A 21,572-nucleotide genomic window follows, 5' to 3' on the forward strand; every position below is an offset into this window, starting at 1 on the left:
AGGCTGATGCCGCACATTCATGCAATTTTTAGACTATGTTTTTCTGTAGTGTGAAAGGTTTCAATGTTGCATGGTCATTAAGCTTAGTACCTCTGCTTGGTGTGGACAATTTTCGTGTTTTGGGGCTTCTCGCTGTACATAAGGTAGTGATATCGAGTGGTAGTGGTAGTAGTGTGATTGTGATCTATACCAGCATGTCGTGAAGTGGCATATGATATACTACGTGGAACTGGTTCGAAGTAAGGCAAGTACAGTAAAACATAGTTAATTTGTACTTGGTTATTTAGTAATCCCAGCTAATTCAAAGTATTTCAGTGACCCCGTATTTTGCAATGTAAGCTTGAGTCCATAATTAGAATTCGGGGTCAGCACCAGTCCAGTTATTTCAAAAACTTTGGATGCAGCATACCAATTTCCGATCTCAATTTCGCCGGAAAACCAAAAAACGACAGCCCTTGAGAGCCACAAGGCAGTGTACTGTAGAGATACTACTGAGTAGCAGCTGAAATACACCAGCCTCGATACTTCCAGCACGACAAACAATATTCTTTAAAAAAAAAACGGTCTCGTGATCAACTGAAATGTGTGCCTGCAGAAAACAAGACGTGATTCACGGCAATACAGCGGTGACGAGCGGGCAACATGTCGCATGCTTCTTGCAACGTCAGCGCCAACGTTACTAGAACCAAGTCAGTTTCACAGCTCTGCATGCATGCCAGCACAAGCGGCTGACGCGTCATCTAGGCGCTGCTGTTCCATTTTGCTTCACATATCGCGCCATGCGTGTTGCCGCTCAGACAAGACAGCACGTTTTCGGCCCTCGATTGCTTCTTCGCGTCATTATTTAGTGAACAGTTGTCTTTTACGAAAGAGTTCTAACATCTGATAAGGGACGCCAATAAACAATGCCTTATTGTTGTGCGACGGACCACAAAAGCGGCTGCAGAAATCACCATTTCTTTGAACCACCCCAAAATCCTGACGAGTTTAAAAAAGCCATCCGCATATTTCCACGGGAGCGACTCGAGTAAATGAGTCGCAGAGTGTGTGCATGTGTGGTGGGAGAGGGTATCGCGTCAATGTGGCATAATTGTTTGAAAAGGCTTTTTATTACTTCATTGTTATTATTCTTATTTATTGAATGATGAAGAAGTGAGTCCTTCAACGAATGGTGGGACGCTGATGTTGGGTTGTGCCCCACTACTGGTTGAAGGTACTGTTGCTTCCATCGCATCTACTCGAGTCAAGCAAGGCGTAGCCAGAAATTTTTTTTGGAGGGGGGGGGGGGGGGGGGGGGGGCACGGGCCTGGTGTGCCACCTCCTGGCTACGCCCTGCATGGACACAAACTGCACTCTGTGTAACAAACCGGAAACGGTCGAACATGCTATGAGTGAGTGCTGAGATCACACATTTTTTTGGGATGTGGTGCAAACAAAAAACCACGAAGAAGAAGGATCTGCCAATAACACCCTGATGGGATATGTTATATTTCAACACAGAATGAGAATGCTGTTCCATATAATGATATTATTACTGGCTCTTTACAGTCTCTGGATAAAAGGCATGACCGTGAGGCATACCGATCCTAAAGCAAAATTGGCACGGGAAACTTTATTAAATGTGTAATATGTGCACAATATATATTAAACGTTGAATGAACCACCAGATTGTATGGACTCTAAACCATCAGAATGGGCGAGTAGACCAATGTTGTTTTTATGAATATGTATTTCTTTATTTCTGAATAAAAAGGTTTTAAAAAGCAGACGCGGGGCTGTGTAGTAGAACACTCGCTTGCCATGCAAACGCCTCGGGTTCAATCGTCACTCAGACCCAAAAATTAAAATTTTTATTTTATTTGCATTTTCTCAATTTTTCGGTCATGCCCAAGATGATTTTTCGCTCATTACCAACGACACTGACGCCGACGCCAGAATTTTTGCGAAACCAGCTCTTTACACTGTCGTGTTAAAAGTCAGAACAGATGCTGCGCCGCAAAGATAGGCGGTGACACACAAGTCCAAGATATGTGAGTGACACAAGATATGTGAGTGACATTTTGAGGCGGACGATATTGTCAAATATCATGAGCACATTATAAATGGAAACCAAATACTTCTACCTCGAGGGAAAATGGCTGCTAGTGCCAAGGGCATTACCTCACCTTTTTCCCGGTCTGAGCCCATCTCGAAGGCATATGTGACGACAAAGAGAAGGAAGATGACAAAAAAAAAAGTGCTAGGGATGAGTTCATGCCAGAAAATGAAATAGCTGTCATGGAGTCGGTCGAGTGGTTCTAGAAGTGCTGGGGATGAGCTCATGCCAGAAAATGGAATAGCTGTCATGGAGTCAGTCGAGTGATTCTAGCGACGGCGCATCTCCGGAAATCTAAGACGTCTCTAGTCAGCTACACCGTTCGCGCTCAATGAAGTGATGAACGTCTCTTTGCCGTCCGTGTCTCGAAGCCAACAATTAATCAATGATGCCATGTCAGGAATGGCGTGCGGTGTTTTCTACTGCAGAAATCTCGTGCTTGAAAAACTGCTACTACAAAACACTGTTATTGTTGAACGATATGGCGGCTGCGCTATTAACAACTACAACGAAGTACACAAGCAGTTGTTGCGCACTCTAACCACTATGGCGGCTGCGCTATTAACAACTACAACGAAGTACACAAGCAGTTGTTGCGCACTCTAACCACTGTCGCCCATTTAGAAACTGAATCAAAATAAATAGACAGCCTCAAAATCTGTGGAGGCATACAACCAGCCGAGAATTTCCCCACAACCATTAGTAATGGTTGTGGACACATTCTACTGTTCATCACAAACACCGCACAGAGTTTACAAAGCGGCCCACTAGCTTTCTCTGCCTGTGTCTAAGGAGGCCATCGCGAACCAGAAAACCTGCAAAGGTGGAGAAAACTAGAAAACAAAAGGTTCACAATCTCTCAAAGAGGTTTGCCCGTGCGACTGCCGCAAAAAGAAAGAAAAATGAGGAGATCCTGGTTCTTGAGCGAAACCTTTTCACAGTTTAAAATGAGGTAATTAAAGATGCCCTTGCTGAGCTTCCTCATTTGCTAACGCTGTCATTCATGACATCGATGAATTAACGAGTGTTCAGCAATAACCCAGCTAAAGTATTCGAGAAAGATGGCTAATACATTAGCGATTTCTCGCACGAGTGATGGCATGATAAGAGAGATTTATAATTACCCTCACGAAAGAATTCGCTCGCGAGAAAAATGGCTAATAACTACGCATTCCGAAAAAGTTGCCACTTCGAGCAAACTGGATTTGTAAATAGTGTTCTCATTATAGTGCAGTGGCCTTTCAGTTGGAAAATTTTACAGGCCGACGAACACTAGAAAAAACATAAAAAATGCCCACTCGATTAGAAAAATAAGCTGCACTTGAGACGAGTCACCAGAATAGAAGGTTGATCGCAGAATAACAACTCGTCTTGTGTACTTCCATTCTGGCGTCTCGTGTTTAGCGCAGCTTATTTTTTAAATGTCTTACGAACTAGCACCCAACACAAGCTTCTAAGACCCAGACGATTCCGCCAGAAACAGCATTCCGAGGACTGTGGCTAAATAAATAAAGAAAATAAATAAATAATAGGTTTCCCGATTGGAAAGGCTCCTAAATATTATTGGTGATTACAGAGTAAATGTCCTACAAATTTTAGTTTTTGAACCAGCTGAGTTTACTGCGGAAGTGTCGATGGCGAATCTCGACTCTCACGATAAGCAAGAACTGCGACGGCAGCGTGCGCGGCTTGAAGCAAAATGGCACAGCAGCGCCACTAGTTCTTGCGTCGGCCACCGCGACCACTTCAGAGAGCGGGCGCCTATGGGGTGCTGCAAAACTGACCTGGTTTTAGTAACGCTGGTCAATGCATCATGATTTACCAATTCTTTCTGGGTACATTAAGAAACGAATTGAGGACAGTCTCGCGGAATTCACGATGTAGGCGATCCTCTGAATGCCGGATGCTCCAGCAATTTGTGCACTTGCACTGCTGACGAGGTTCTTACCTGCTACGCCTACTTCGGAAACTTAATAAAAAAGCTTTAATGATCATGTTTTCCAGCCAAAACATCCCGAATTTCATCTCACTGTTCAGCATTAAATTCTTTATTTTACTAGAAAGAATGGGCGTATGGTCGCATCATGACATGCTGATGCAACAAGGAGCAGGCAGCATGCTGCCTGCGTGTCACTACTGTGTTGCAGTGAAGATATCCTATTTTTCACAGGCACGCATTTTAGTTGATAACTAGTTTTTGTTTGTTAGCGATTTCAGCAGCCAGGCTCAGTGTTCTCCCCCCTCCCCTTTTTTTGTGGGCAAACTGTGGCTTTGTATTGCTGAAAAACATAACCCTTGGAGCCACAAACTAGCCAGCACAGCAAACAACCAGTCCTGATTATACTTTGAATAGTTCTTTGAATAGTTCTTATACATTGAAAAGTTATTTGCATCCCACTTTTTGTAAGTTCTGTACAATTACTGCACGCATGGCCACTGTGAAGAGTGTCAGTGCAGTGTTCAACTGTAAATGTGGTTGCCAGCTCTCTGGTTTCACAAAACTAGTATTTCAAAATTTTTTTAATTGTCTCTGTACTGCCCTCCAGCAGAGATTTCTTGCGGTATCTAGTACATAAAGATAGAGGAAATTGGTGACTTCACTTTGCATAATAGGTCTGATTTCAATATAATGAAGTTTTGGGATAACGAAGTAAATTCACACTGGTATTACTGGCCATGTTACATTATTACTGATGATTCGTGACTCTCATGACAGTGAGTCTTGCATGTTGCTGTCATGACAGCAATTCCACGAAGTGCAGATGCTGCACACAGTGGCTTTTGTTAGTGCTTTCTCAACCTAAAGTTAGCTGAGCTCGCCTACATGGTTTGTACTGCTCCCACCGAAAATAATCTGGCCTCGTCCACACTCAAAAATTTGGGGTCACTGCAGTACATATTCTCTGCATCATCAAATTTGGGTGACAACCACGCCTTAACGTATCAGCAGTCATCAACGACAGATGTAAACAAATTCCAGACAATGCGTCTCTGTTTCCCCCTTCCACAAAGGCTCACGTGTCCCTGCGCTTTATCATTTAGGTTTCAAGAGACAATTTTGTCCCTCGCAATAGTGCACCTTCAAATAGCTTTTGAGTTGTTTCAAGGCAAGCAGAAATATGAAGGGCTTTAAAAAAATGATATTTCTGTAATCTCCAGGTGAAGGGTTTAATTCAAACTGTAACTCAGCTGGCTATTCGTACATAAAACGAAATAGCTACGACACACTAAGTGAAAACTATGCTGCCACCTCTACTGGCTAGAAGACTGAGTGATCGAGTTGTGTTTGAGTGCATAAAAGATTTTACAGGAATGTCCAGCCATTTTCATTGCAAGCAGCATAATCATCAGCTCAAATCTACATGCTGCACTGATCGCAATGCTCGTACCTAGTCAAAGGGTCTTTACGTGAAGAGAGAAAAGCAACAGATAAAAATTGCTCTAATATAATAAATAAGCATATAATTAAAGAACAAAGACAAGCAAGACTGTACCCGTTCCTTGACAAGTTGCGACCATTTCGGGTCAACATCGAACATGGGGTTTTTCTCTAACCACTCGGCAAGGTGCTTCAGAGGAGGTGCCTTGCTTCCAGTGATCTGAAAAAAAAAAGATCACGCTCAATGTAAAGCCTTAAGGTGTGCCACACAATGCACACCAAAAAGACACTAATGTGCAAAATAATTTTTTTTGCATAAGTAAATCATAAAGAAATACATATTGAAAAGCAGTTAGAGCTGTGTTTCAATATTGATGAGTTTTTAATTAAAAAACCTCGTGCAAGAGTGTGACGAGAGCACCAAGAAGTCTCCCTGCATTGATTATCTTAGTCGAAATTGTGCGTGTGGTACAGCAAGAGTAGGGCTGTCGTAAGCATACTGCATGCTTCTATTTTCCGTAAGCCATTTGGAAACCACAATCTTCGCTGTTTAGCCAATGTTTTCTTGTTTTAGTATATTACGACATGAATTAATAAAGTAAAGCCATAAAATATTGTATGCACCAACCCAATCATTTTCATGCATATGTGTCGTAACAGTGCTATGTTAGTTTTCAAGATACAAAACGCAAAGGTTAACAGTCCAATAAGGCAGCACTCAAACTCATCAGTAGAACAGTCTATAAATAAATGACACAAAACATGCTTCACACCACTCTGCTGCCACCTTCTTGTGCAGAGCATCGTGGACAATTGTAACACGTCATATGCACAAAGCTACTTATCAGTACATTGAATCAAATGTACTCACCTCACTAGTGCACAGTATGGTAGTTAACGGTACGCACACTGTCAAGGCAAACACAATAATGGTGTCATTCATTGGCAGATTCAGAGCACTTCTGGTAGCACTCCATCAAAAGCAAGTTTGTTTCATTGGCAGATTAAGAGTGCTCTTTATATGTTCTGTTCGCAGATCCCGAGCAGTTCTGTCGCAAGATCTACGAACTAACTATTTCTACTCCGCGAAAAGCGGCAAATTCGACCGGAAGTTGCAAGCTCACCGAGCCCTTAAACAGCGCCAACTGGTCCTGCCTAGCACTCGCACTTTGCTAGAGTAGCACTGCTGTGCTCAGCGAGCCCAATTATTATAGAAGAGAGATGTGTGCGTCGCATTCATCTGACCCTGTCATTTACTCCAGCGAGAGCAGATGTGTTGCATTGGTAGATTCCTTTCGGTTGCGAGTTCTCTAGTGTAGAGTTTGTCGGCCACTTCGAATCTGCCAATGGTTGACACCACAAAAGACCAGAAGCAGCAGCATCGACATGAAAACTGTAGCAACTGAAGGACCCCCCCCCCCCCTTTTTTTTGCGGCAAAACTGTGGCTTTGCATTGCTTTCTATTTTACGCAGAACAAAAAACCTGAGAATCGAACCCGCTCTGCATGCTCCTAATTAGTTTTCGCTAAGCGACAGTGCCACAATACAAAACCTAGCGAGTAGAAGCAGCCCACTTGGGGCAAAGTAGCACATTTCATGAGGCAGTCACGCACATTAACAGCAGCCCTGAGGAGATTATGTCAGCACTATGAAAGCTTTCTTCATAAAGGCGCATAAAAACATGCTTGCGCAGGTCTAAGTGTTATGCAAACGTCTCATTTTTTGGTCTACCTGGCACTGCTCGGAAAATCATGTCGAATCAGCTTTTCAGTGATGCCACCGAGGTCTTCCGATATAGAGCAATTTTTCCAACAGCAAAATTTTCATTTTGAGCACTTTTGAAGCAGCAAAATTTTTCAGTTGGGGCACTTTGGAGCAGCAAAATCTTCCATTTTGGAGCAATCTAGAGCAGCAAAATTTTCCATTTTGGAGCAATATAGAGCAGCTAATTTCAAATCCTACAGGAGAAGCAAGTTGCACTAACATTCAACGACATGAAAATTTATTCTGAGGCTCTTGTGAAGAGCTAGTAATATTTAGATTCATTGCAAATATTATGGAGCCAATCATCGTAGGAGCACTCCCTATTTCAGTTGATGATACAAGAATAATGGCGTCATGATGTTAAGCATTCTGGAAAAACTTGTTCAGTGATTATTTCCGTAGCAAATAAACAGAATACTGGTTGAATAAAACTATACCTCATGAAATAACACCCATGTGGTTATCAGCACATATGGTAGACAAACTCTGTGAAATAAAACGCTAGAAACTCACACAGTCCCAAGTGCATTTTCCTAAGATGATTTCAGGAATTAAAGAAAGGTTCTTTTTCTTCACGACTGATTAGACTGTTGGGCGTAATATGACGTCATTCAGCTAGCCTCAGAAAGCCAACCTCCCCCGGAACTCATCTCTGTGCTGAAACTACACAATTTAACAAACTTCATTTCCCTTTTGCAGCAATATTTTACGTGACTAGGGCGTTTTGTACATACTCCAAAAACCCCCTATGGTGTCCCCTAAAAAGCAGTGCTTAAAAAAAAATCTCACAGGGTACCTTATGCATACGCCTAAGACAACAGGAAGGCAAGATCCATTTTGTTTTTGATGGGATAGCAATAATATGGATACTTTCGACTCATTTTTGTCGTTGCCATGGGTGTACCCAGAAATTTTAATTAAAAAATTGAGGGAGGGGTGGTTGTACCTTTATCTGAAGGAGGGAGGGGGGGGGGGGGCAGGAAAAAGATAATTTCGCGCTATATATGCCTTGGCGAAAAAAAAAAAAATCGGAAGTGGGGAGTGGCATGTTTCCGATGTGCCCCCCCCCCCCCCCCTAGCCGTCATGTTTTGTGTAATGTCCCAATCAAAAACATCCCCTAGCGCATCGTATCTTACACGCGGGTTAGAGCATGTGAGCCGAGGTGACGAACGCGGCTAAAGCAGAGATAAGAAGAGCCAACCTATCTCCTTTGCCCTCAGGGCATATGTGGTAACATCACCCCGCATGCCAGGCCTCCTGTCGAGTGTTACTCAAGCATACTCAAGCAGAGTAGAACGCGCCACCTGTGTCCAAAAAACAGGAAGGAGCTAGAAACGCGAGGGGGAGGGGGGCGCTGTTATGAACTATGATTTTAAGGGTGTGATTGTTAGCTACAAGCTACTGTTGATGCTTACATTACAGCAAAAGGGTCTAACACGCAGTATGACCACGTTTGGTAGCATTACGGCTTCTCTTTTTACATATTTCAGAAAACAGCTGAAGCGGTCCGCTGGGCACTCTAGACAGGTCTGATTCCATCTGTATGTACATCGGCGAACATAAGATGTTTCGGGCATCCCTAGTCACCGAAGTGGCAGATATCGAACATAGCGAGTGCAGCAAGATTTTTGCGAGTGTGCGGACCTTGGAAATTGCAACCCTGTGCTAGCGCTTCTCCCAAATGGCGTCAAGCCTTATTATTTGGTATAACGATACAATTCATTGGTATCACATTCATTGCTAAGAGCACAAGTGAAACTAACAAATTGTATCTTTTTGATTCGATACTGCCGATATTGCGTACCGTAATTACTCGAATCTAACGTGCACCTTTTTTCCGGTTAAGCGAGTTCATAAATCGCATGCGCGTTAGAATCGAGTACGAACAAAAAAATTACGCCCAATCTATTGCCATCGGCAAATCTAAAATGGCCGCCCCCTATGTGCGTCGGCATGGCGCGTCGTCCATTTCTGCCTATGTGTTTCTCATGTGCGGCACTTCGTACGTGTGCTGAGGAGTTCGTCATCTAGTAGTGCATTAGCATCGACGGCGTGGAATGGCCGACTCCAAAAACTCGAGTGCACCACGATGCCGCTTTTAAAAGAAAAGTCATCGCGTGTGCAGAAACGGACGGAAATCGGGCCGCATCGCGGTCGTTCGGAGTTCCCGAAACGTGCGTGCGGGACCGGCGGAAACAAAAGCAGAAGATTTTCGACAGCAAAGCTTTACGCAAAGGCTTCAGTGGACCACAGCAGGGTCGGTTTCCGCAAATTAAAGAGCTGCTCGGCGAGTATGTGCTTTAGCAGCGAGCAGCACAGCGGCCCGTGACGGCAGAACTGCTCCAAGTGCGGGCTATGCAATTAGTCTTAGAAAAAGGTCTAATGCGGAGCCAGTTTAAAGTGAGGAGGTGCTGGCTAACTAACTTTATGAAGAGGAAAGGCTTTTCCCTCCGAAGGGGAACATGCATATGCGAAAAGTTTTGCGGAGGTGTACGATGAAAAGCTTTACAGTTTTCAGAGGTTCGTCCTAAACTTGCGGTGAAACAACGGCTACCTGCTTGGGCAAATCGGGAATGCCGATCAGACGCCTCTTTACTTCGACATGCCTGGCACCACAACCGTCGAGAAGAAGGGGGCGAAGCAAGTTCGCGTGCTGACATCGGTCCACGGTAAAACTACAGTGACGGCAATGCTCTGTTACACGTCAGATGGGCACAAGCTTCGCCCGTACCTCATATTTAAATGGAAGACGCTCCCGAAAGGAGTCGTTTTTTCGAGTGGTGTGATCATGAGGGCCAGCGAGAAAAAAATGGGTGCGCGTTGCAATCGATGTCTTAGGTTTTTTTTTTTTTGTTTTTTTCGCGGTGGAAATCGGGTGCGCGTTAAAATCGAGGACGCGGTAGAATCGAGTAAATACGGTAACTCAAGAACGCTGGCCAAAGGGACAATGATGACTCTAGCTGCTGAAAGCTTTCGTGCTGTCAGCTATCTAAACGTGAAGCAGAGGTTAACAGCACAAAAAGTTCATGAGCAGTCTTATCATGCCTCAAGACAGCGCGCCAGCTACTTCAAGCGACGCAGCAGCCTCCCCTCCATCCATCCATTTAAAACGAAGCAATAAATGCCATGCCGTGATGTTCTACTTTTTTTAACCGTTGCCTATTAACCCTGGAAAGCGAGGCGCAGACGTGTAGCAAGGCCATCGATGCCACAGAGCTCTTCTGATTTGGAGTAATTTTTGGAGCAGAAAAAATTTCATTTTGGAGCACTTTGGAGCAGCAAAATTTTCTATATTGCAGTAATATTAGATCACTTTGGAGCAGCAAAATTTTCCATATTAGAGCAATATAGAGCAGCTAACTTCAAATCCTGGAGGAGAAGGAAGTTGCATTTACATACAAGGAGATGAAAAATTATTCTGAAGCTCTTGTGAAGAGCTAGAAATATTTAGATTCATTGCAAATTTCATGGAGGCAACCATCTTAGAAGCACTCCCCATTTCAGTTGATTGTGCAAGAATAATGGTGTCATGTTACTTAACATTCTGGAAAAACTTGCTAAGTGACTCTTTCCGTAGCAAATAAACAAAGTACTGGTTGAATAAAATTTTTAAATACACCTATGTGGTTATCAGCAGATATGGTAGACATCTTAGAAGCACTCCCCATTTCAGTTGATTGTGCAAGAATAATGGTGTCATGTTACTTAACATTCTGGAAAAAACTTGCTCAGTGACTCTTTCCGTAGCAAATAAACAAAGTACTGCTTGAATAAAATTTTTAAATACACCTATGTGGTTATCAGCAGATATGGTAGACAAACGCTGTGACGTACAACGCTAGAGACTAGCACAGTCCCTAGTGCATTTCCTTAAAATGACTTCAAGAACAAAAAAGGTTCTTTTTCGTCGTGACTGATTAGATTGTTGGGCATAATATGACGTCATTCAGCTAGTCTCAGAAAGCCGACCTCCTCCGGCACTCATATCTGTGCTGAAACTACACAATTTAACAAACTTCATTTTCCTTTTGCAATAACGTTTTACATGGCTAGGGCGTTCCGTCTATTCTCCGAAAACCCCCTACCATGTCCCCTAGAAAGCAGTGCATACAAAAAAAAAAATCTCACAGGGTACCTTATGCATACGCCAAGGCAAGCTCTATTTTGTTTTTGATGAGATAGCAATTATATGGACAATCACGACTGATTTTAGCCGTTGGGACGGATGTAGCCAGAAATTAAAAGGGGGGGGGGGGGGGGCAGGCAAAAGATAATTTTGCACTATATATCCCATGGCAGAACAAAATTTGGTAGCGGGAAGTAACACATTGCCTAATGTGCCCCCCCCCCCTCCCCCCCTCCATGGCTACGTCACTGGCCGTCATGTTTTGTGTAATGTCTCAATCGATAACATCCCCGGCAAATCGTCTTTTACCACGCTGGTAAAAGTGCGTGAGCGCGGGCGACGAATGCGGCTAAAGCAGAGATAAGAAGAGCCGACCTATCGCCTTTGCACTGAAGGTAGACGCAATAACATCACCCCACGTGCCAAGCCTACAGGCCTACTACAGTCGAGCCCACATATAACGGCCCCACTTGAAACGAACTTTCGATTAAAACTAGCAATATCCACGTGACCGTCAAATTATACATTGCTTCAATGGCACAAAATCTCACTTACAACGAACGTCTCCGAGCGCCGCTGATCGGTTACAGTGAACTGAGTCGGGGGTTTGCCGACTTCCCGGGAAACCAATTTCGACCACCGATCAGGCATCGGCGAAGTGCCCATACATTGTTATTGTTAAACGCCGACCCTGCCTCCGCAACGCTCTAGTTGCCGCTCTCCCCAACCCATAGAGGAAGGAAAGCTGTTTCCTTCCTCCATGCCTCGACTGCTTTTTGTTAAGCACCTCTCCGTCCTTTGTCCCTCCGCTACTCTGAGCACCCAGCATCGCCAGACGAGGCCCGTGTTTTCACATTGCAACCGATCTTTCGAAAACCGGTCGGCCATCTACCCTGTTTTTGATCGCTGGCACTGTCGTTGGCGTCGCCGGCCTGGAGTGACCAGACCATTTACCAACATCGTCCGCCACCGACTGTATTCGATATTCGGCATCTAGTGCACACGCGTACGCTAACCCATCCACTTGGATAATTTGCGATTCGTTTCGTGCTTAGGACCTGTTCTCGCTCACTTCGCCTACAACTCACCATGCCTTCCGCGCGCGTGTGGAAGCGCGAAATCGGCTGTTAATTTGCGTGGAACGAATCACAAAATATCAAAGTTCGTGAGGCCACGCCAACGCACCGGCGCAACAAAACGATTTTTCACCACGACCGTCGATTCTTCGAACACCGCCGCACGCACCGATCCAGGCGGCCATGCTTTGACTTCTGTGCGCGCAGGCACTCTTTCCAAGTTTTTCTACGTGCGAGTTTGGCGGACCTTTCAAGCAAGCTACCCAACGTTCCTCCTTCCCGTGTATTTTGGTTTTCAAGGTCGCCCTCCGGCCGCATCCTCCTCCCTCTTTATCGCAACTCCTTGCCCTTCTCTCGCAAGTCTGCTCTCCTCTCTTGTTCAGAACTCCTTCGCCCGTCTCCACCGCTCCGCGATGCCTGCCACGCTGGCTCAAATTATTTCGTTTTGTTTTCTGACTGGAAACGGGCCCAGAGCTGTACCACGCGTTCTGGCATGCGTGTCGCGTGTGCGCGTCTTGCTCGCTCTTGGTGTGCGTATGTGGTCATGGTGGCCGACGGGAGGACTAGCACGCTTTTTCCTGCCGCTCAACAAAACGTCGAAAGTGTGACCGATTTCTGGCTTGAGCGTAATCCGCGCCTTAGGTGCCGCGTTGCGGAGCGCTTGCTCATAGCTATCGACCACTTGGCAGCCAACTTGCCGCTTCAGGCGTCCCGGTATTCAGCTGAGCGTGGAGATGGTGAATATTTCGTGGGCGGCGTTGACGGCTAGATGCGCGCGAAACTGTTTTCGCGAAACCGACTTCGTCGACATCGGGCCCGATGCGAAGCCTGAAGCTTCTGAACTGCGACGGCGATTTGTGGCAGCGCGTCGTTGACTCCGACCTGGGAGAGCGGGTGGGACATCTGTTGCAGTGGTTTAATCACGGCCGACGATGAGGCCGACACTGCGAAACCGTGCACAGATTGGGGCATTGTGAATGAAGCACGTGGCGAGAGCGATTTGGAAGAATCGGATTGCGAGAACGAGTAAACTTTGGAGCCAGTGCCTCATGCAGCTTATGCCACGGGCCTCGGCGAACGAGCACCCTGCCATTTTAAGTGAACTCGAGACCACCCTTATGGCTTCTGCTCTTCGAAACACGTGCATCACGGAATTTTTGTGGGCAAAAAAAGTTTGTGTTTTCACTCGCAACTTTTTTAAAAGCTGTGGAGCACAATGGAACAAATCTGACAGACGTACAATAGTGTAGTGGGAAACACGTCTGTTGCATCTCCGGGGGAAAGCGCTCGTAAGCACGTGGGATGCAAGAAACGAGACCCCTCATGCAGCGTCGCAGCACGACCATTCCCTTGACTAAGGTGGACCAACGTCTCCCGTCAATAAGCGTGCGTTTGCACTGACATTGAAAGAAATAAAGGAGGCGTTGTATTGAGACTTGATCGCAAGGCGGCCACACCATTGTCGCATCATTTCGGAGGTCCATTCGCACGTGCCGTCCGTGCTGTACAGATGGAATAACATTGGTATAGAACAGGAGAGCGCGTGCCTGTCGACACAGTTGTTGGCCGTGGCTTCTATACCACGTTAGCTACAAGCTTCGGTTGATGCTTACATTACAGTACAAGGGCCTAACACACAATACGCCCATGTTTGGTAGCATTACGGCATCTCCCTTTACATATTTGCGAATAAAACGCAAGCTGGAGCGGCTGGGCGCTCTAGACAAGTTTGATCCCATTTGTATGCGCATGGACGTGCAACATATGTTTCAGGGGTCTCTAGTCAGTCGCGGATATCGAACACTGCGCGTGCAGTAGGTTTTTGCGAGTTTGCGGACGTCAAGCCTTATTATACAATACAATATGCATATCGTGTAGGCCTGTGCAAATATTCTACAGTGAAATCTTGGTATAAGGCACTTCACGGGGCCACGGCAATTCGTTTGTTACTTTTGAAAGGTCATTATAGTGAAAGCCCAAAAATTGATCCTAAATACTTATTTTCCACCGACCAAAACGACTTACCTTTAGAACGGTGGGTCCTTGAACTCATTTCTTCACGACAACAAAGAAATGCACAAGTAAACACTAAAAAATTCAAGTTTACTGACAAAAGTCTGTGGTTTATTTATCTATTTATTTTACACGTGCAGCACAAACTTAACAGCGCAAAGGCCTCCAGCTCATCCACATTCCTGTGGTGCGATTCGGTGGTGTGATCCACTTTCTCGCTTAGCCAAAACTGCTTCCGCTTTTTTGTCTCAAGCAGAGATGAACTCACTGTAGTAGCATCGCAGCGCGAACTCCAATTTGCTTTGCGGGCACCGTAAGTAATCACCAAAAAGAGATGAACACGACTAACAAGGCCTCTTGGAGCACATGCAGAAGTGACAAAGATAAAAAAAAAATTCCGCCATACCCACGAAGTGAATGATGATGAGTGAGCGAAGCTCCGGAGGTAAACCTGGTAAACCATGAATCCTCTGTACATTTTGCCCACTCGATTTTATTACATCGCTACCCCTAGCGTACGTCGCCGCACTAAATCGAACGATTGCCTTCAACCAATGACACGCGCAATATGTGACATCATTCCTATTTTATAAGATCTCGCGTCTTTCATCAACTACAAGTACCGCTTTCTAGTTTATAACATCTTGCATCTTTTCATCATCAGCTACAAGTACCACCATCTAGTAAACACTACAAGAACTAAACGAGAGGTGGCTACATACAGGAGACGGTACCGCCATCTAGTGAACACTGCAAGAACTAAACTAGAGGTGGCTACATACAGGCTACAGGGGACGCACAGCCCACGCCCTAAGGAGCTTCGCCCCTAAAACCTAAAGCGTATGGCTGTCATTGCACCTTACGAAGAAAAGAAAGAGCTAAAAAAAGAAAGTTCCCCGCGTTTCGTTTTCTACTCCCTCGCTGCCTCAGGTTTCCTGTGCCCATGCTTCCTGCTCCGCAACTCCCACTCTGCCTCGCCGACCTCGCCCTCCCGTGTTGCTGTGGTGCGCTTGCAAACGTGCAGCATCGGCGTTTCAACAAAAAGAAAGAAAAGAAAGTCCTCCTTTCATTCCGACCCGCCCCCCCTCGCACCGTCTCGCGTGTTCCTAGAAGCAAGGCATCCGTTTGCTATGCCGTCTGCTTGCGTAATGCTCCGGTCGTCGCTACGGATTTCAGAACATGAGTTCGTTGTACTGAGGCGTTGTTAGTATAATGCAGAACTAAATTAGTGCTCGTTATTCTGAAAAGTTAGGTATTCTGAAGTACGTAGTAGTGAAATAATTTTACATTGAAACAACTACTAGTCGGTGCAGGATTTTTTTAAAGTTTGTGAATCTGAAAAGTTTGTTATTGTGGGGTTCCTTCTACCGAGATTTGATTGTAGTAATTCAAATATTCATACAAGCATTTAGGGGGGAAGAGGCACTTAGCCATCAGGCATCTTATTATTTAAGCTAGGGTGAAGAAAACTTATGAGATGGTGTATTTACATGTGAAGATGTCAAACATTAACTCAGTTTTGATGTATCTCTTAATGTTGTGCTTTTAATTAGCCATTAATTAAAATGTTTTTTGATCCCCTTATGAGTAAATTGGCTGTACTGATCTTGCTAAATTAAATGTCATTGCATTCTACAATTACCAAAGAGTGCAAAAAGCAAGTTTCATGGCTCTAGCTTTCCTAAAACAAAAGTTATGAAGCTTAGAAGTTCATCCTTCAATTATCAAGGAAAGATAAATTTTGTATTTTATTTTTTTCTAAAAATTTATGGCATCCTATAGTTGCATTTGGCACTTTATTGCACTCACTAAGCATTCAGCTTCTCAAAAAGACAAAAATTATCTCAAATTCTAGAGTACCAAAGCTGAAAAGTGCTTGTCAGAAGAATGAAAGGTGGCCAAAAAACTAAAACTAAGAAAATGGCAAAAAACAAAGCTCTGTATAATCAAGGAATTCTACACAAACAAAAATGCTTCTCTTTGCATATAAATGCCTCAGAAAGCACCAGGGCAGTAGTCTTTGTCGCACTTTTGTCGCTGCTGCCACTTTGCTTGTTGCAGGAACCTGGAAGTTGCTGAACGCTTTCGCTTGGCACTCATGATCCGACGAAAATCCTTCTCTTCTGCCCGTCGCTCCCTCATGGAGTTTTGCTTTAGCTGAAGTTCTTTGAGAATACGTGTGGAGGCTTCTTTCATTCCTGAATGGAAGCGCATCATGGCCTCAGCAACTGCAGTCTCAACAGCTATGAGTGAAGCATGCTTCTTTTTAGGCATTAGAGACCATATGACGGAATGGAGTGCCCCGTTTTGCATTTCGTGTCTTGCCTCTGTAGTAGCGTTTTAGCAGCTCCTTGTCACCAAGTCGCTCGTAGACTGGAAGTAGTGCATCACGTACATTTTGTGGGAAGTTGTAGGTGTGTTTTGGCAGCAGTTCTCCCTTTACAGCAGCAGCATTCTGCTTGCACCATGAGTCACTGCCACTTGGGCACAAAATGTGGTTGGACCTTTCATCAGTCGATGTCACATGATAATATGTGGCCATGGCTGCCCGGTGCATTGCATCTACGTCACTAGCATTGGACTTCAGAGCCCAGCAATGTATCTCAAAAATTTCTCTATGACATCACCTGTCAAGCGACCTCTTCCACTTTGTGTTTCGCCAGAACCTTTATGCTTATGAACAAGATTGCGTAGTGCGGTACCCATTCGTTTTTGGACATGGTTTATACAGTTCTCTTTTTGAACCTGTATGAAACGATAAACTGTCAAGTCTTCAACAGCACGAAAGGATCTACTGTCCCCATCACACAGCATCACTGTGTATCGCAAGCCATGACGGGAAATTGAGCGCTCAAAGAAAGTGACTGCTGCCTTCAATTCCATGTGCCCTGATTTGCACAGTGTATTTTTCTAGCAGATGTGCATTGATTCCCAAACCAAGTAATTTGGGTGCTCTTTTAGTGGTGCGCACTTGCAGCCGGTACAAAAATTTGGCAGGACACCATAGTCTAAAACATAGCCAAAAAACAGCTCTATAACAACACCAACACCAATGTGTGACAGGTGGCATCTGGTCATCCATGTGCCATCATAACAGATGGCCACATTACCTGGGTTGTCAAAGCACAGATCTTGGTATAATGTTTTCACTGACATTGCGCAATCAGAGAGAACTTTGTCTGCAGCTCTTGCTGCCACAGAATTCAGTTTATTTTTCAAATGGTTCTGATAGATTTTGTGGTGAAGTCCCCTGTGAGAAATTCCCATGACAGAGAAGATATCGTTTAGGGCTGCCTGGCCATTCCCTGTGCTTTGCACAGCACAAGACGCATGGATATTCACTTCAAATGCAGCGCATTTAGCCTGACTGGGTACCCTGCCAGAGCTCCACTCACTGTCATCAAGTCCACTGTTGCGGCACTCTGAAATCAGTTTCATCGCAAGTCCATATTCACGTTCACCTTTTTCAATAGAAATGGTCCCACTGCATGTCCGGCATTTAGCCGTTCTTTCAAGAAGCTTGTTTATCGCGGATAAGTCGACGATCTCGTAGGTAGCCATCGACGGGTCTGAGTCTTTGCGCGCTGTCGCGAGCGATAAGCTGCTGATCTTATCAGCACTCACTTTCTGCTGTCGTGCACGATAGGCGCTCGTCGAAAAGGTTGTATCTTTCCTTATGCGCTGCCTATCGCCGACGTCGTCCGAGGAAACGGGCAGAGATGTCGGCGTTTCATCCGGCGGATCGTATTCCGACGCCCCGCCGTCCTGTACTAGGTGCGCGTAGGATATACTCACGCCATTATATCATTCTGCCGTCGATTTTTCGCAATTTTTTCCAAACTTGTGAGCGGTGCGAAACTTGCGATAAGGCTTCGATGCAAGGTTCAAGCCAGTTTCAAAACGAGGCCGAGAGCATAGGCCTAACGCACTGGCCTGATGGCTGCGGCGCGCTACGTCGGGCTGGTTCGGCGGCAAGCCTGAATGTGCAGACTAGAGAAACGCTTGCTCCAATTTCTCGCTAGCTCGTGCGGGTTCAGGAAGCCGACGAGAATAATGACATGTGAGCGAGATACACTCGCCGCCCCACGTGCGCTCTACTGCCGCACGCAGCAGACAGCTCGAGAAAGCGCGGCCGAGAGCGTAGGCCTACCGCACTGTCCTGGCGGCTGCGGTGGGCTTCGTCGAGCTCGTTCAGCGCCGTACCAGTATACCGTCCAACGTAGAGACTCTACAGAGATGCTTGCTCTAATTTCCCACTAGTTCACGCGAGTTCAGGAAGTCAACAAGATCAAAGTAACATACACTCACCACTTCGCGTGTGCTCCGCTGCCGCACGCAGCAGACAGCTCAGGAGGCCCGGCGCATCGGAAGGCGCGATTTAGTCACGTGTGCTCACCGCACCAATAGGCTCAAGCGAGGGGGCTTTTTTTTATTGCGGATTCACGGTGTGCATATTGAGTGGACGAAAACAACCATGGCATGAATCGCATTCGAAAGGGCGGCTCTTTCGAATGTCCGCGCACATGTCCGCGCACGCCGAGCAGCAATCGACGTCTTGTCATGAAGTTGAGGAGACAGCCTTGAGGAACCTATTGGCCGCGAGATCCAGCCGCCGCCTGGAAGCAACTGGCCAAAGTGGTGAAGTGTGGATTTCTCCATGCGTCGTCTGCTAGCCACGTCGTGCTTCTATGTGCGTGTACGTCATGCACATTCTCCAAGTATGGTTTGTCCACTCATGTAAGCGCTAGTGTAACTGTTTATATGTATGCTTGAAATGATGTACGAAAGCATTTGGTCTTGCTCAGCTGCTAATGCAATTGTAATAAGAGAGGCAAGTGGAACTTTCCAGAGTGCTGTTTACTGTCGTCGTACCCTCCATTCAGCAGAATAATTTCAGAGTGAGTACCGTTTTCTGTTTCAGGCACATGGCAAAATGGCCTTGGCATCCTCCCAAACATGCGGACTATTAAGTGGTGTGTGAGCGCAGCGTTTTATAGCGACTCTTGTAAAAAAAAAAAAAAAAAAAAAAAAAAAAAAAAAAAAAAAAAAAAAAAAAGAGGATCTACGCCATGCACTTGCGCATTGTTAGTAGGTGAACAACTACGGCACTGTAGTTTACCGATCATGCGAAGAGTAAACTGTGACGCATTGATACTTAAACTGTTTATAAAACAGAGTTACAGTGCGCAACCACGTGCTTAGATTTGAAAACCCTTTAAAGAGCCCAGACGTTGAAAATTAATTCAGACGGCATGCCTTACATGTAATGTCGTCGCAGTCGGGATTCAATCCTGCAACCTGCGGGTCAGCAGCAGAGTACCTCAGCCACTATACCATCACGGCTGGGCCGGCCTTTAACATCACGGGAGAGTTATATGCAAAGGGGAACGCTTTTTCTCATCATCAGGGGTTTTGAAGCTGTAAGGCTTATTTAATGACTTCGGTTACCGAGAACCAATTTCGAAAATTCTTTTTGTCTTAATTTCAGTATTTGGCACTACAACTCCAGCGCCGTGTAGGGTATGCGAAAAAAGGGTCGCAGGGCCCCTTTAAAAAACATGTCCCATGGCTTAAATGCACTAAGTAGAGAAAATTTTAAGACATAATTTACCACTTATAACTTGCACCCTAGAGCTATTCAAATTTTGTTACTATTTAAGGTTGCTTCCACCTCATTTTAAACCAAAAAAGAATTTGTAGTTTGTGTTTTTGAAAATGTGTAATTAATATATTGTGCACATTTTTTTTAAACAGTTGAACCCCTTTGTAAGAGGCATGCACCTTTTATCAAACCCTATTTCAATGTGGCACACTGGCGTCAGTTATACCCAGTTGTCAGTAACATCAGTGTTCCTTATAAAGATGTTTAACTATAATACGAGATGTATGCTATTCAAACGATTCTAATTTCGATTAAATTACTATCTGATTTGAAGCTTAAGTTGACTATTTAGCCATCAATAAATTTTTACATTGAGTTATCGGTAAATTCATCAATTTCAACTGACTGTATGCTTCCTATAGTGTTCTTTCAAGTGATAGAGTACCCAAAAAAAAAAAAAATGCTGACCTTCTTCCCGGTCAGCCGATTGATCACAGAGACATTCTCATCTCCGGTGAGGCAGTGCGGATCCAGCTTGCTAGGGTCCAACCGAGGTCTCCTGCCCCTTCGCCTTGACTCGGGCAACTCGAGCAACTCCAGCTGCTATATAAAAAAATTATCAAAAGAATACCACGTTACCAGATGATCCAATCAACCTAGAAAATAAAATACACGAGACAGCAAAGAGAATAAAGGAGAGGAGGCCAACTTCACAACTGAACACTGTGTTCCCGCTAGCTTTAGTATGTTTGTAAATGAGGACATTGCCATCGTAAGTGTGTCCAAGAAAAAAGAAATGAAGCTTTCGTGTCAGAATGACAGCACATAATTTAGTTGTTCTAATTAACCGGCTAAAGCACTACGAGTAAAAGAAAACATCATATGCTAATAGTGCTCATTTGTGTAGTATGCCATCCTACGTTTTTTTTTTTTTTTTTCATTTTGTAAAAACTTTTTCATGTGAAACATGTAACCTTTTACCTGTCAGTGTCTCTGTTATACCACTTCCAAGCTTACTTTTTCCAGATGTGATGTTGTATATTTTTATAACTAATTTTTTTTGTAACGTTTGGTAGCCAATTAGTAATGCATGCACTGTTTCATGATTTACTGTATTCTGTTTTCTGCACTACTTGTTCTTTTTTCCTTTTTGTTCTTTATTCATTTTTATGTAAGTCTGAAACTCCACTGTAATGAATTGCTTTGTTTTCAGATTCCTTGAAATTTACAGATTAATGTTCAAATGTCTTTATATCTGTGCTCAGCAAATTTTTGATGCCAAAAAAAAGAGGGGGGGAGGGGCGGGTTGACAGCCTCGTCAAGCTGCTAACAATACAACCTTTTGCCCTTATCCTTGCATTTTTTCTCTGCCAGTTTTGTAAAGAAATGCCTAATAAAGTTCAATTGGAAATGGAATAGTATTTAACAAGAGCCCCATGTCTATTTTTGCGCCTTGCAGAATGTCAGTGTAATATCACCAGCTATGGAGGAATGAAAAAAAAAAAAAAAAAAACAA

At 44.6% G+C, this 21,572-nt stretch overlaps 1 protein-coding gene across 6 annotated transcripts in view; it reads right to left on the reverse strand.

The window, feature by feature from the left end:
- kis (chromodomain helicase DNA binding protein kismet) overlaps window positions 1–21,572 on the reverse strand; it is a 228,849-nt gene that overhangs the window by 25,744 nt on the left and 181,533 nt on the right. For 5 of the 6 annotated variants that reach the window (XM_075885419.1, XM_075885418.1, XM_037427719.2 and 2 more), the window contains 2 exons: window positions 20,525–20,659; window positions 5,590–5,694 (listed from right to left, as the gene is read on the reverse strand). In XM_075885419.1, coding sequence (XP_075741534.1) covers window positions 5,590–5,694; window positions 20,525–20,659 — 240 coding nt within the window. The remainder of the gene's footprint in view (window positions 1–5,589; window positions 5,695–20,524; window positions 20,660–21,572) is intronic. The other variant, XM_075885417.1, reaches the window with a different exon arrangement.

Source organism: Rhipicephalus microplus, unplaced genomic scaffold (genome assembly GCF_043290135.1).
Source record: "Rhipicephalus microplus isolate Deutch F79 unplaced genomic scaffold, USDA_Rmic scaffold_140, whole genome shotgun sequence".
NCBI lineage: Eukaryota > Metazoa > Arthropoda > Arachnida > Ixodida > Ixodidae > Rhipicephalus > Rhipicephalus microplus.